This window comes from Cygnus olor, chromosome 2 (genome assembly GCF_009769625.2).
Source record: "Cygnus olor isolate bCygOlo1 chromosome 2, bCygOlo1.pri.v2, whole genome shotgun sequence".
Classification (NCBI taxonomy): domain Eukaryota; kingdom Metazoa; phylum Chordata; class Aves; order Anseriformes; family Anatidae; genus Cygnus; species Cygnus olor.
In genome coordinates this window covers 148,752,981-148,768,697 of record NC_049170.1, presented here as the reverse complement: position 1 = coordinate 148,768,697, position 15,717 = coordinate 148,752,981, and the positions used below count along the sequence as shown (strand labels likewise).

General features: G+C 47.8%; 2 protein-coding genes across 6 annotated transcripts in view; one reads left to right on the top strand and one right to left on the bottom strand.

Annotated features, from left to right (window-relative positions):
- Positions 1-593: 593 nt before the first annotated feature.
- On the bottom strand, positions 594-10,190 carry NTAQ1 (N-terminal glutamine amidase 1). 3 transcript variants are annotated; one of them, XM_040547050.1, is made up of 7 exons: positions 10,055-10,190; positions 9,743-9,842; positions 8,929-8,979; positions 7,484-7,632; positions 6,992-7,116; positions 5,860-5,934; positions 594-894 (listed from the first exon to the last, which is right to left on the bottom strand). In XM_040547050.1, the coding sequence occupies exons 1-7, from the start codon at positions 10,129-10,131 to the stop codon at positions 761-763; spliced, it is 711 nt and encodes a 236-aa protein (XP_040402984.1). In that variant the 5' UTR covers positions 10,132-10,190; the 3' UTR covers positions 594-760. The 3 variants fall into 3 exon arrangements, with proteins under 3 accessions (XP_040402984.1, XP_040402985.1, XP_040402986.1); XM_040547051.1 differs by lacking the exon at positions 5,860-5,934; XM_040547052.1 differs by lacking the exon at positions 594-894 and having other exon boundaries at positions 5,860-6,194.
- Positions 10,191-10,238: 48 nt separating this feature from the next.
- The window catches only part of ATAD2 (ATPase family AAA domain containing 2), a 32,719-nt gene continuing 27,240 nt past the window's right edge, over positions 10,239-15,717 (top strand). For 2 of the 3 annotated variants that reach the window (XM_040547048.1, XM_040547046.1), the window contains exons 1-3: positions 10,239-10,694; positions 14,137-14,279; positions 14,769-14,815. In XM_040547048.1, the coding sequence (XP_040402982.1) occupies positions 10,239-10,694; positions 14,137-14,279; positions 14,769-14,815 (646 nt within the window). Of the gene's footprint in view, positions 10,695-11,623; positions 11,916-14,136; positions 14,280-14,768; positions 14,816-15,717 lie in introns of all 3 variants that reach the window. The other variant, XM_040547049.1, reaches the window with a different exon arrangement.

The following is a 15,717-nucleotide window of genomic DNA, read 5'->3' as shown; positions in this document are numbered from 1 at the left end:
GTGGGGGGAGCTGCAGGGGTGGCCTCTGTGAGCAGAGCCCAGCAGCTGCCCCGTGGCAGATCAGAGCCAGCTCCAGCTGCTCCAAAGGGACCCACCCCTGGCCATATTATCTTACATTATCTTTTCAATTTTTGTATTTTTCTGTACATCCAGATAAAACGAGCCATTTACACTTAACACCTTCACTGTGCTTTTCCTCGCCAAGACTGAAACGCGTCACAAACGTTTGCTGTAGTCTCAGTCCTTCCATGGGGCAGCCCTGCACGTTCCCTTCCCCCCAGCCGTATGTTCCTGCCGATGTCCTTACGCCACCAACAGCAGCTGCCTGACCTCCTGGCAAGCTGGCTCAAGGAGCTAAAGGGAAGAAAAAAACCTTCACCTCTTTCTCTCAGTTTAGCTCCCTATAAAAACGTGGCAGCAGTTAGCAGTATGAGCTACCTCGTTCAGTAGTTTATTTTTTCCCAAAGCTTTTCTTACAGCATTTAAATGCTCTTCTCAATGCGGGCATAGTAGGTGGCAAAGCAATACGTTTATGGTGGGATGTCAACCTCTGATTTGACGTATTAAAAAAAAAAAACAAGTTCACTCTTAAGTAATAAAAATAAAAGACTTTATTCAGTTCAGGGTACGTCGGGTATTCTATTTACCCAAATGTTTATTCCATATAAAGAAATGTAAACCATTCATAAATACAACGTAAGAGCAGCAAAACAAAACAAACCGACTGAAAACTGCAGCAGAACGAACTTCGTTGTTTACTTCACTGTCCTTTCAAGGAGTAGCTGTAATTAGTCTGCCTGCCAAACCGACGCACAAAGTCCGATAAGGGGAGCACTGAGCCCCAGCCCACTTTGGGATTCATACTGATGAAATCATCCAAGTTCATCTTGGAGTCTAAAAAAAAAAAGGGAAGAGAAGCAAAATGTCAGAGTTCCTGATTCAGCTTCTGTAGCACATACAGCTATCACGAAAAGCCCACGAAAAAAAAAAAAACATTTGAAAGTTTAACTCAAAGCAGTTCATAGCACGCTTGCTGAGCAGCAGTCCAACAACTCCGCAGACCGCACGGTGCTAGCAGAACCTCTATTTCCAGCGCCTGCACTGTGGCGTTTGTCCCGAACCCCCCCTCCGCCCATGGCAGTAATCCCATTACCTGATCGGTAAGCCTCATTAGTCTTTAGGAACAGTGTGCGTGAGAAAAGATTTTATTTTTCCCTGCAACAGCAGCCTGGAAGAGTTGAGGAGCATCAGAGAACTGGAGTGCAGGCAACAACCGAAACAGGGAGCTGCGAAGCACCAGGTGCCTCACAGTCCCTGCCCTCACACAAACCTGGCTGCTCGAGGCAGGGGAGCTGTTCCCCCGCAGCCAGCCGAGTCAGGGAGCTTTGCAGCGACAACAACAACCGGTCACAGCAGCAGCCACGACAGGGAGCTGCCTGGCGTCTTTCAGAAGCCTCTTGGCAAACCCAGAGTTTGTTACTCCCCAGGCTGCTTACGTCGGTGCTTTCTTTCCTTCCAGCCCCAAACTTTGTCTTTGCTGCACGCTGGCCCAGCCCCGCAAGGCAGGGAGAAACCTCTGACACAGCCCAGCCGGGAGCCTAGAGGGAGGCTCAGGCTGAGAGGGCACAAACCTCAGCTGGGGGCAAACGCTTTTTTTTTTGTTTTTCTTTTTGACTCCTGAACCACTTCGGGTCGTCAGAGAGGGAAAGGTTAATTGCCGTGTTTTCAAGAGAAAAGTAATCACGGCTGCCTTTTGCAAGGAGTTTGGCCCCTCCCTGCAGGAGAGGCAGAAACCATTCTGCCCCAGCTGTGGATCCCGCACTGCTCAGCGGAACGCGCTGGTCTGTGGCTTGGGGTTTAGGCACCTCGTGTGTCTTTTTTCTGGAGCTGGGCTGGTGCAAGCTGCTGACTCAGCACCATACTGATCAGAGATTTTCGACTCCTGAGCCTATTCAACTCTAACAACGATCTGTGGGTTTGTTGTTGTTATGTTCTCACTGACGATCTGTGCAAATAATCTTTTCTAATAGACGTTAAAGAGAAAACTGGAAGAGATTCAGTTTAAAAAACAGAGTGGGGGAGCCCATGGGTTTACTGCTACAGCTTTTCTGCTCTATTTATTTAACACGGGTGATTCCTGTGCACATTTAAGGATTAAGAACCAAACTAGAGCGGGCTCTAATGAATAGATTAGCAATGGAATTTGCTTCAGCTGCAAAAAGCCTGTGTAATTAGGCTTACCGTTACAGACAGTGTAAGCAAGGAAGGGAAGACGACTTCTGGGAATCCCATACCCAGCGGTCCCAGCCAACGCCCAGCCCCTGCAGCCCTCTTGTTTGCACCACATCTACCCTGCGGCACAGCTTTGTGGTTTTCTGAACCCCAGCTCTCACCGCTTGCAAGGTCTGTCCCCTAACTCGACCTTCTCCTTGCCAGCCTCTTTGGGCACGCACATCAAAAGCTCTCCAGTCAAGCACGGTCCTACTGCTGCCACGAGTGCCAGCACAAGGCCACTTCCTACTCTACTGTGTGGGGATTGAAAATAGCACAAGCCCAGCAACTTGCTGTTGTAACTCCAGAACAATCAGCAGAGGCTAACGGTTCCAGCTTGCAGGTAGCCTGGTAAGCTCGTTTTCCAGTTCCCAGTTTGTCCTTTCCTCCCAGATGCTTTTATTTTACAATTAATGTGATTACTCATGTAGTTTAAGATTTGAAAGATAAATAAACTTCCTGCTTTATGTGCACTGAGCACAGCAGAAGAATAATTTAATTAAAATGTTCTGTGAATGGTGAAGAAGCCCAAGGGGGATTGTTCCAGTAGAGTCACAAACACAGCTGCTGCTGTTAGCAACTTGGAAGCTGCTGTCACACTGTCTGTAGGAAGTGAAATATTCTCTGACATTCGGAAGGGTGGTGGCAGGGCATAACACAGCGCATCAGAAGTTTAATGAGAGCAAAACCTGTTGTAACAAGCCAACGAGAACCATCCCGTGAAGAGCGGATGGTCTAAGGACCAGTCAGTAGGTGGCACTGAAGCGGTAGGACAGCTGGGTAACTACCCCTAGGAAAACACAGAAGAGCTCTCCCATTTCATTCCGTTCAGGAGATAAAAGTCCCCCCATGTCATCCTTATTATTCATGTGTTACATCTGAAGGCTGTGCATGTTATGCTAGACCTTACAGCTTTAGGCAACAGCTCAGCAAAAATGCAGGAGAACACCACAAAAGCCTTTTTCTGAAGCAGATGAAAACCGGCAGACAACAATAATAAAAATCTGCTGTTTATTTTTAAGATTTACAACACGCTCCCAGTCCTCCTCAGGTGCTGTAGGTGTTACACTTGTCTGCATTTGGGCACGCACAGAGCTAAGGCTTCCTCTTTGCCCAAACTCACTTTGTTTACAGTCCATGAGGCCTACCTGGTGCATCCTGAGATTCTTGCATATATCTATTTCTTTTTGATCAAGGCTGACACTTTTGCCCTGAGCAGGGACAAAATAAAAGTCTGATGGCATTATCAGCCACGGTACCTGTGGCGTCTGCCAGCAGGAGGTAGGGAGCGATGTTTCAGCCGAGCCTCGGTTTGGCTCACAGACCTTGGATGAACTCTGCGCAAGGACAGCTGCCGAAGCCCTGCTGGAGGTGAGCGATCGGAAACAGTCTCCAAGGTTCCTCAGAGCGTTTAAATTCTTCCAGACTTCCTTTAATACTTCATATAGTAAATAACTAAGGGTAGTTGTATACTCATCTCCATCCTACTTGATTCTTTACTTACTCAAAAGCTCATGAAGTGAGGACCTAACTCGACAGTTTTATTTTCAAATGAGGATCAGGTTATAGTGCACGAGCTACTTAGATCCGTATCAGTCTTTTTTTCCTTTCGCTAAGATCCTTCCACTACCTTGTAGAGAAGGTACAGAAAGAAACTGCAGACATCTGCCTGCCCTGTGTAGCAGCTGCCTGTTACATAAATACATCACACACGGCACCTCCACAACTCCTCAGCTGTCCTACTTGCATTCTTCAAACACTACAACCCCGTAATTTATGGCTTCTAGGGACTGTAATAATAATAAAAAGAACAAATCCATCCCGCCTGTGTGCTGCCAAACACCTGGCGAGAACTGAAAATCAAACTGAGGCTTTTCAGCGTTAAGAGCTGGTGCTACCAGTTGTATCGAAGCAGTGAGGCCCGAGTAACTGTGAAACGCAGCGTGCAAGCTGGATTGTACACAGGCTTGCAGCAAGGAGGGCTGATCTCGTCGGGACTCAAACTACGCGGAATCAAACCTCATTCATTTGTAGAAGGAAGACTTAAAAGAAAACCCCAGGCTGGGCTAGCCAGTTCTCGAATGGTGAATCCACACCTCAAATCCTATCTTGTTTGTTTTGCTTAAAGAAGCAGGATGCACCCAGCTCCTCGGTTAGGGCACCCAGCTCCTCCGAGCACCCACATCAGAGGAACAGAGGCCAGAGCACTGCCAACACGAGACTTATTCCAGCACAAGAATTATTCCTTCTGAGTTAGTATTAGGAAAAAAAATTGCTTCATTGGTTCCTGATCGGAATTGAAGCAGTAAACCTAAAGGAATTTCACAATCATTAAAACACTTGCTGGTATACTTCATAAAAAGGCATCACTGGTCCCAGTGTCTCATCCCAGCACCACAGCGGGTATTTACATTACCCTACTCAGCCTACATTTGACTTAGATGCTACAGAATTTCCTTGCCCAAAGCGCTCTATTTGGGCTCAGCAGCTGCTCTGCCCTGGAAGAGGCGATATTTCAGTATCAAGAACAAAACCTCCTGTCTTTTTAAAGTTTACTAAAAGCTTTAAAACCCCACGGGATAAGAGAAGCAAGCTATGCTGAGTGTAACTAACATCCTTTAACACGCAGCAGGACCAGAGTGCTGATTATCTTTAAATACCCCAAGTTCACAGGCTCATTTCTTTTTAACAGTACAATGCTCAGACATCTATAAAAATATATGTATTTATTGTATTTTTTCAGTCTTCAAGCATTTGTTTAACATCAGAGACAGAGCAAATAGACATAATGTAAGTCCTTGTACCTGATTACCTTTTGTAATCATCTTCTCAAGAGCTTATGACTTTGGCTTCTCTAAATGACAGCAATATAATAGCAAGGAGTAATGTAATGCTCTGATCCCGACGTGCCTCACAAATAAACAGGCACTAAAATATACATGGTCAGTTCTGCCAGCTGTTAAATTGCAGTCTCCTCTAACCCAAGAAGTGAGCAATTTAATCTTAGACAAACACAAGTTCACATGGAAAGGAGAGTACTCTAAGTGGGGAGGAAACAGTTATCTGTAAAGGCATTTGGCATGGATGAACATTTATGTCCCAGGCTCTTTTACGCTAACCAAAGGTCAGCCACCCGGCTTTCTATCGAGTTTGAAGTCAGGTGCTTTATGCCTGATGAAGCCGTGCTGGAAATTGCCAGCGTCTAAAGGGAGAGAATTACCAGTTCCTTTTTGAGAGTGATGCTTTCTAAATCTGCACATCGGCCTGCAGGAGGCCTGTCGATCTGCGACCCGCACCACTGGAGCACAGGACCTGGATTCAGCCCAAAGTTAACCACGTGCTTGCTCCCCAGCAGCCACCCCTGGACTCCTCACTGGCTTCTGGCATGGCACCCACTGAAGCACACACCGTTCCAAGGTAGCTCAAGGAAAGGAAAAACAAAAACAAAGCCTGAGAAACTTGCACTGAGTGGAAGGCAGTCTGAACGAGATGTCCTCGATCTGACAGTCTCCTCCTGTTCTGACCCAAATCTCGAAGCTACCCGGTCAGCGATCTTCCACCTTGGGTGGGCGCAGGGTAACCAGCTACCTTCCTCTGCAACACTCAGGTGACTGCCCAGATGACAGCACGTCACCACAGATGCACTCGGAGCCTTCCAGGTGTCTGGCGACAGGACAAGAAGCAAAGCACTCGAGCGGGAACACAGGAAATTCTGATTACATACCAGGAATTGTATTTAATCCATGGCTGGGATCAAATACTGGAACATTGTACCTAGAGAGGTGGTGCAATCTCCGTCCCTGGAGTTGTTCCAGGCTAGACTGGACCGAGTCCTGAAGCCCCTCAGTCTAATTACACCTGCTTCGCGCAAGATCTGCGCTGGATATCTTGGGGATGCTCCTTCCAGCCTGGCAAGGAACAGGCTAAGGAATGAAGTACAGGAGCAATGAGAGTCTCTGTATCTTTAGATACCTGCCAACATCCCAAAGACGATCTGGAGGTTGGCTGAGATAGGTGTATCTGTGCTCCTGCCCCCACTCATAACTCATTTACACCCGTGTGAAACACCAAACTTTCTTAGAAGGCAATACAAAGACTGCGAATTCACTCACAAATGGTTTAAGAAGCTGTGCAGACTAGTAGAGATGGTAGCTCTTCATTTCTCTGCTCGGACCACAGGCTATTACCTAAACCACTCAGGGCTCTGGGAAAAATTTGCAGCTTGCTGCTTGCTTTCGAAGCGTCCTTCAGTCCATTCACCCGGTAGAGAAACCTCAAACAACTCACGCAGGCAAACTGACCACACCCAGCTGAACCAGAGAACTTGGTCCTGTCAAAATAACATGCTCTGGCAGGACGGAACCTGCCCGCTAAAGTGTGGTAATCGCCGTGTTAAAAATTCATTTTCTGACCCTAAGCAGGTTGCTTGGCCTCTGTTTCAGCTCCGCATTAGCGATGGGGGAACAACATTTCATACCTCTTACTCTCCGCTCAGTTTCTGAAGATCAGTAGTTCATGTCTGGTAACGGCAATGGCAGCTGCCAGGAGGCATGCTAGACTTTGTATGTTTGGAAAAGGCAAGCACTGCAGAGCCCCATTTCTTCCTGACACGCTAAGCCAGCTGGATACGCTTCCACATGCGTCTAAGAGCACTTTTATTTATTGCGCCCACCGCTAACTAAATCATTCAACTCTGGAAAAAGGAGTTCTGCCGGCCTACCTGCTGTTTCAATGCAGGGGTACGAGGGAGGAGGTTTCTGCCATTCCCCATTTGCATCTTTCATGTGAGATCTGTCTGAAGCAAACGTCTTCAGGTACAAATCTGCTCGTATCATTCGGATTTTCCTAAACAATAATGCAAAATTATATCAGAAGATACATGTACGTAATGCTGCATTAGTCACTCTGGACAAGAGCCCTTTCTTCCTCCCAGGGAGCCTTAACTTAAATACTTCACTCAGAAATACTGAGCCAAGCTGCTGGCCAGTTAAGAATAAACTACAGCAAGGAAGGGCTTTTGATCACAGATGATCAAAACAATGATTAATTGATAATTAAACAATGGCAACTAAAGAGCTTTAGAAAAATAATGCAGTGCATTTAGTTTCTTAGAGTATAACAAAAGACTTCTATCACTGTATATCCACAGAGTGAACTTCAACTTGGACTTTGTGAAATAGCATTCGCGGTCTTCATCTTTTTTTGTCCTCACCTGTGAAATTCGGGGTGAAGGCTGTCATCCAGCCTAAAGGCCTCCATGCTGTACACGTCAAAAGGACACGGGAATGGCAGCACTGTGTCAAGATCATAAATGAAGTTCTGCTCCCCGCTGGAAACATGAAGCAGGATAACGTGGTAGTCCTGGGAAGAACGGTAATTGTCATGAGTTGAACAGTTGTTAATCAGAAACTGGCAAAGGGAGCAGAAAAAAAGCCTCCTAAAAGTTGAGGCTACAGCTCCTCTTCTTTAAATCCTGCTTTCTACCGCTTGGGTATCAGGCCTGTGATGTTCCAGCACCAGCAGAGAGGTTTCCTAATGCCTGCCTCAGCCCTCGTGCCTTGGTATTCTCCCCATTCCTTTGTACCCTTCTTTGATTTCAGCCTGGGCAGCTAACCTGAAGCATACGCTAGTCCTAATACCACATCTTTCATTCCTTAACATGCAAGAAACATAGGTATGGTGGGGGTCTGGAGAAACTCGAGTTACTGTTTTCAGTATTAGCTACTTACATTGCAGTTTTCCAAAATTAAATGGAAGGTAGTTGTTAACAGTTAACTCCTACTCCTCCTCAGATCATCTTGATAACGCTTGGACCTCTTTTTAAACCAAGCCTTTTTTACAATATAAAGGCACTGATATTTTTCCAGAAAATGATTCTGCAATTACAGAATTTGAGAAATTCAGATTTTTTTTAAACACAATTTCTGAAACAAATTGCCACACAACATTAATTTTTTTTTTCCCCATATGATATAACCATAACTACACATCTTTAAAAGGAATTCTGTAGTGGCAACTACTGAAGTATAGTCAATCAAATGACATGCCAAAGACACCAGAACAGCTTACATACATGCTGCCACCTGAAGACATGTATGGCTTACGTTTTTCAATCCCATGTCAGACCTATATGGATATTTTCATCCATCAGCTTCTTACAAGACATCTATTTAACACCCTACAAAGCTGGTGGGCCCCAACAAATCCAGACAGGAATTTTCACAGAATTGTTGTGCACTCTTACCGATGCTAACTAAGCTTTGTCAGCTGTCGGTTTTATGGGCCATCTCACTGTTATTTTCCTGTGAACAATAAAAGGAGGTCTGAATTTAGGCTGCTGTAGAAGAATAATAAACACTAATACAGAGCTACAGGAAGGCTGAGGTTGGAAAGGACCTCCGGAGGTCATCTGGTCCAACCCACTGCAGGCTGCAGCTTTTGGACGTCTCTGAAGAGGGGGACTCCACAAGCACCCTGGACAACCTGTGCCAGAGCCCAGCCAGCTGCACAGTGAGAGCGCTTCCTGATGTTCAGAGGGAACAGAAACCTAAGTTCATTACAGCAGAGGTGCCTAACGCTGCCCACGTCTTATCCTGCAGATCTCAACTGCAGAAGCATGCACTTAAATACTGAGAAAATAAGAACAGAATGCCTTACCCAGACGACAGGTTCATCTCCATGCCCTGACTTCTGTTTCCAGAGTGGGATCTGAAAGTTAAGTAATTTGGCATAAACCACTTCTGACTTACAGAGATTAGTTTCAGGTTGAGTAAGTTCTTTGCTGAACTCTGTTTCATCAGCTTATATCAGTGCTGCTGTCAGAAAACCTGCTCCAGTTTCTATCTTTCAGAAGCATGAAGCTGGATGCTATTCTGGACCATATAATTATCCCCCTAAACTGGCGGATGACAGGGAAGAACCGCCCCACAGCCCGTAGGGACACCACGATTCTTTTTTCCCCACAATCCAAGTGCATCAGATAAGGACAATCATAGAATCGATTGGTTGGAAAAGACCTCTAAGATCATCTAGCCCAACCTTTAATTATAATCAATGTTTGTCCCGCTCTGTTGTTTTAGGGTAACTTCGTTTAAGTTTCAGAAGAATGCCACGAACCTTTTGTTCCCCTTAGGTTATCCTTGGGGCATCCAGAGGAGAGAGCAGGGCTCTATTATGGTGTGGCAGTTCTAGCTGTTTGCTTTTACTGTTTCTCAGGTTCTGGTGTTGCCTTGATATCTAACTTGGAGCAAATGCTGCGTGGGGTTTGGAGGCCAGAAACAAATGAAATTCCTCGTACTCCCAGGTGGCGTTGCCTGCACGCCTCTGAGCCTACCGAGCTGCTGCAGGAGGGCCTGGGGCCAAGTCTCATTTACCCCAGGCTGTAGTTAAAAGGCCTGGGGCCAGCTCTCGCCAACCCCTGACTGTAGTCTAACAGCCCCAGCCCCACGGAGCGCACAACTCACCCACTCACCATCCTCCTCTCGTTGGATATGAAAACCGCGTAGAACTCCTCCAAAGGATACTCGCCCTGACCCCTGATGTAGTCACACAGCTTCCACACGTTTTCCTCACTGCAAAACACAACCGTCGACGGTGCCGTTTTCTTTTCAATCCCCCTTTCACCTTCACCTCCAGCAACCCAAACCGGGTCGGGAAGGTTTCCCGGGGGGGGGGGGGGGGGGGGGGGGGGGGGGGGGGCTTTAGCTCCGTTTCCAGCTCCCCCCTCAGAGCGCCTCCGACCTCCAGTCAGGCGCCGGCCGCCATTTTGTGGCGCCTCCCTTACCAGTAGCAGCCGGTGTAGGCGCAGGCGGCTCGGGGAGGCACCGCCGGCCGGTACCGATCCTCAGCCGGCCCCGCCATGCTCGGGGGAAGGTTTCCGTGAGGGGACGCGACCGCGGGGCTGGGCTCCTTAGGGAGCCGCGGAGCCGCCTCAGGACGGGCGCGGAGCCCGTGAGGAGGCGGCGCCCATGCGAGGGGGCGGCACGCGCCGCTTCCTGCCCGCCAAAAATCTCAAACAGTGCTGCGCCCCGCTGCGTGTAACCTTGCGCCGGAAAGTTAAAAAAAAAAAAAGTTCCAAAGGAAAAGAGCGGGCGAGGGCCGGTCTCCGTGAGCGCGGGGAGCCGGGCGGCGGCGGGAGAGCGGCGGCGGCGGGATGGAGGAAGGAAAGGAGAGGAGGAAGAAAGGGGAGAGGAGGGAGATGGCGGGCTCCGTGTGAGGCGCAGGGATCCGCAGAGGTGCACGGCGCCTCCTCAGCCGCCTCAGTGGGCGCCGCCCCCGCGCGTCCCTCCGGCGGCGCCATGGTGGTGCTGAGGCGCAGCGCAGGGAGCCGCCGGCCGCCCCTGGCCGCCATGGACGTGAGCTCTGAGTTCCTCTCGCTGCAGCCCGGCGGCAGGAGGACGAGCAGGGAGAGAGCAGCCCCGGCCGTGAGTTCCCGCGGGGTTCCCTCCGAGCGAGCCCGGGCGGGGAGCTTTGGGGGCTGCGGGCGCTGAGGGGGTTTCTTTCCCCCCCGCCCTCAGCCCCGCCGCCCTCAGGCGCCTGTCAGGCGGCCCCGTGGGCAGGTGCACGCGGGGGATGCTGCGGGGGCTTGGAGAGCAGCGCTGAGAATCAGCGTTAATTAGTGCTTAAATAAAAACACTTACTTATGGGGCGTAATATGGCTACAACGTTCCTTAAGGTTTTGATGGTGTTAGGGAAAACCCTAATTTGCTCTTCAGGGCAGCTTGCGTGGCTGCAGAGGCCTTCTAGTATTCCATCCACACCGTTCCCAGCTCTGTCTTGCTGCTCTCGTCCCTGCTCGGCATCACCTGGAGGAGTTGGCAGCTCTCCAGAGGTAACGCTCTGCCCTTCGCAAGGCAAGCCAAGCCAAGGCAGAGCAGAACCCCCTCACAGCTCTCGGGGCGAGCCCTGCCTCCGAGGGATGTTTTCAGTGCCCTGGCGCCCCGTGCATTCAGCATCCTCAGTTTTTTGGATTCAGGTTGGGGTTTTGTTTTGCTTTTTCTCTTCCCCTTCCTCTTTTCAAGACTGCTGAACTAAGAAGGAAGAAGTCCTTGGGGTGTCTTTTTGCAAGCAGCCACTGGAGGCCGTGTAAAGATCGCGGCTTTGCTTTTGCAGTGTACACAAGAAACGGTTGTCAAAGCCTGCAAGGACTTGAGCTGCCTGTGGCAGGTGAGGGAGGGCTGTACAAAGTCAGGCAGAGAAAACAGCTGGCCCGCTTTGGTTGTGGGAACAGGAATGAGGAAGTTAAATATAAAGTTTTCACTGAAGTGAAAGCAGAATCCATATTATGAAACGGGTTGTAAGGGTTTTTTTGTTTGTTTTGGTTTCTTTCTTTGTGTTTTTCCCCTCTTTGCAGAACTTTCCCATGCTTCGAGGCATAGAGTCATTCTTGCTTCGTTTGTAGGACAGCCAGGCTTTGCTGAAGCGCTCAAATTGCGGAGACATGTAGAAGTGCCCTAGATGACAGATGGTGATCCTGCTGCTAGCTGCATGTTCAAGTCCTAATGTCTCTTCCCTAATTTTCTGGTGCGCAAAGACTTGGCGGTAGCAGCTTTTGCAGTTTCCCCAATATCAGCAAGCCGTTTACCTCCAGTTATTCGGCATGTTTCATCCATCTGGGTTAAGGAGCATACAGCAGAAGGTCTAAGGTAAACTGGAATCTGATGGCTTTGTCTTCTCCCAAGTTTCCAGTCCCAAGGAGTCCCGTGGCAGACTGTAAGCGGCTGCTGTCCCTCTGGAGGCTGTGCATCTGCAGCTTTACAAGCCCGGTGTAATTCCTCAGGCCGAATGAGGTCGTTTTGTTGTGACCCGTGTGCTCCAGAGTTCCCTTTTTGTTTGGGGAAAGTGGAAAGTGGCCCTTTTCTGTGCTGAGCCTTCCTGAGCCATCTGTGTAGGGACTCGGCACCAGAGCTCCCAGCCTCGTAGCCTAAACACACTTATCTGTTTGGATGGCACTTGGGCATCTGCTTACTTCCTTAGAGACACCCAACAGCTAACTTTTTAGAAGCAATTGCTGATCGCTTCCCATAGTAGGAGGAAAGTAACTTTCAAAATACAAACTACTTCACAAAATTCCTTCCTCCAGTTTCTTTGTTGTTCTGGTTTAGCCACTTGCTTCTGCTGAATTTCACTTCTTGAGTGCATTTTTTCAGCCTTGTATGGTTGATACGAGCTAGTTCTGCCCTGCTGGCAGCTTGCCGCAGTTAACATAGCGCTTCTCAGTGTCTGCTGGCTCACTGACTTGGGACGCCTTCGTAGGAGCAGAGGATGGTCAGAGTTAGCAATGTCCGTTGTTCCTGCTTTCGCTGTGCCCTCGTTTGAGACAAGGTGAAGATAAAAGGAGAGCTGATAAAGAATAACACAAGTACATGGCACTGTGCTTGTTGCAGAGAAGTCAACAAATGAATGCATAACTATACGTACAGAGATTTCCCGACTTACTCCACTTTTTCTTCCCCGCTAATATCCACACTGGCATTCTCTAAGTGTTTCTTCTTTCAGTCTGGAGTTTAGCTTTCCTCAAACAAGCTCAGGGTGATTTTCAAGAATGACATCGGAGCTGGTTTCTTTGTCCATTCCCCTCGTGCTTTGTGGACTGGAGTAGCACTCCATTTGTGTCAGGGAATGACATTTTGTCTGGGGGCTTGCTTCCAGAAGCGGGCTGCGTGTGCGGGGCTGCCCAGGCGGCCCACGCTGCGCACCGCCCGAACCGTCCCGGTCCCCGCGTGCCTTTGGCCAGAGCTCAAACCGAGGCAGTCCGAGCCAACCGGTGTGCTCGGGGCAGCTGGCAGCTCCTGGCCTTGCATTTCAGCCTGGGGAGCACGGTGTGCAAATAAACGCACGGGGAAAATCCTAAGAGGCAGTAAAGGTTTATCAAAACTTGATTTCTTTCTCAAGCCTCCCAGAGGAAAAACGTTAAACGTCGCTGTGACAGACCAGGCTGGCTCTCCTTAAGCTTTAGGTCTTGTTACATCTCTGCTGGATCTGGGAAACAAAAAACGTCTTAAAAAGTTGTTTCGGGTGCCCGGGTTCAAACACGTGCTAGGGCAAGCATCTCGTGAGGCCCCTTTCCATCAGCACGGAGAACAGGAGGAAGAAGGGCGCTCTCCCACGTGCCCTTACCGGTGCCCTCCTCTAACTTCTTCATGCCTTTGCTGTTCTCTTGAGCAAACACTAACTAAGCTCTTAGTAAAGTTGGTGCCGAGGAGTAGAAGAATCTTGTCTATTTTCTGACTTTAGAGTGAAATTTGGTTTGATGTACTCTTAATGAAACTTCATTTTGTAAACAGAACGAGCCCCACCTCAAGGTTATCACTGCTTCCCTCCTATACTAAAAATGATAGTAGTCATCCTTGTAGGAGCAGCGATATGACAAAGGTCAACAGCAGTAAGAAGGGTTGTAAGCTCTGATATAACGAGCCTTGCTCTTTTTTTGACAGAGCTCCTAATAAACATATATAGCGAGGTCTGGAGATGGGAGAAAAACTCTTAACTAGATTTTAATTCTAGGATGTATAATGTCAAGCTTGACCGTTCCTCTGACCAATTGAATTTAAAGTTTTTGTTGTTGTTGTTTTTTCACGAAAGACTAAGTTTATGTGAAAGGTTTTGCTGCGATATCTTTTTGCCAAGGGTATTAAGCGTAAGTTATCCACAAGAAAATGGTGGGGAGAGGGGAGCCTTAGTTTTAAAAGCTCTTTTTTCTTTTTTTTTCTGTTTTTTTTTTTTTTTTTTCTTGAGCACAGCAGTGGTTCAGTGTCTGCCCCACTGCCAAGTCGGGAGGGTTAACTAAACTTGCGTGAGGCAGAATTTCTTTATGTGAACCTACGTGGTTCACATAAATATATTCACGTTTCCTTCTTTTCATAGGATTATTCTTCTGGCAGTATTGAATGTTTCAATGGACACTGTTTAAGATCAATGAGAAAAAGCATGCTGCGATGTTCAGGCTCCAGCTTTGAGGAAAGTATGGCAATATTGAGTGAAAATGTCAACAGAGGACACTTTTCAAGGTATTGTATTTCTATATGTTCAATCTCTGTTCAATTTATAGATTGAAAAGCAAGAGTGAAAGCGTGTCCAGTGAGTCATGGCCTGATAAACCTCCAGCTAAAATCAGCAGAGGCCTGTGAGCATGCTGATGTCGGTACCAGTACCTTAAAACTAGAATCCCGCTTCTCAGTGAAAGTCTTCTGCTTTTCTAAAAACCATGCGTGTTTTTCCCAACCCCTTCGAGGTGTCTTTTCCACTTTGGCCACTGAGCTATTGCTCATACTTTTGAGAATTCACCGTGAGCAAGTTAGGAAATGTGGGTACGTATAGAACTGTGTGCATGTGGTACGCGACAGACTTGGGATCTGGATCCTCCGTGTGGTGCACAGGCTTCTCTTTGTATACCATGGAGCACTGGCTTGTAAGCCTGGTGAAATTTCCCATTCTTGTTGGGTCTAATACAAGAATTCTTTTCCCCCTTCTCTCCTCTGTCCTCTTTCTTAATGTAGGCAGTTGACAGAGCCGAAATCAGAAAGAAAGAAAGAATATAATGCAGGTAAGTGGCTGTAACTCCCTAGGATACCTATTTGTGCTGGTTACTGAAGGGGATGGCACTTGGTCACTCCATCGATTTCATTTGGCCCCAAACCTTCTGAACTCATCAGCTCCTTCACTCATCAGTGACTTTTCTGATGTTTGGAAGCTCTCGCTGAAGTTGAGCAGTTTGACTTGAAACCAAACTGCAGTGCTGAGTTCCCAGGCACGCTTGGCGCAGTGAGGCCGCTTGCTGATGAGTGGAAAAATCTCTTAGCTGCAGGCAGTGTCCTCCCAGCTGTGGGCCAAACGGGGGAAAGGGGCCTGAAAGACAGCATTTCCCGTGCTGTAATTCAAGTTCCAATCGTGCAAAGTAAATTGTTATTTAGTGAGCTCAAACTTAGTCAAACTTTAGTGAGCTCAAACTTACAGTTGGCAACCACAAACGTAAACCTTAGCTGTGATCCTACCGCCACAGTGGTGTAGCTCTTCCCTTCCCCTTGTCCTCTTGGCTATTTTAATGCTAGTGCAAGCAACAAACCTGTGCCAAAGGATGCTGTATGGTAAACAATGAGCAGACTTTTTTTCTAAAAAGCAAGAGTTTGAGTTATGTGGTGTTTGGGTACTTCTCTTGAAACGGTTCTTATCTCCTTGAGCTGTTAGATCTTAATGCAGGAAATGAAAGTGCTGCATGCTTAAACAGGGTAATAAAGCATACATCTTAGGAAGAGACTTAAAATGTAATAGTTTTTTTAAACACTGGTAGATACAGTTTTACATGAATGGAGTGAAAACGCCTTAGGGAAAGGTGTTGATTGTTTTCACTTTTTCAAGACAGAAGTAACTGGAGTAAACTTCCCTCCTGCGTGGAACAAAAGTTGCACGTGTGTTTTTGTCAGACTAGCTTTCAGTCTCTTAAAAAGT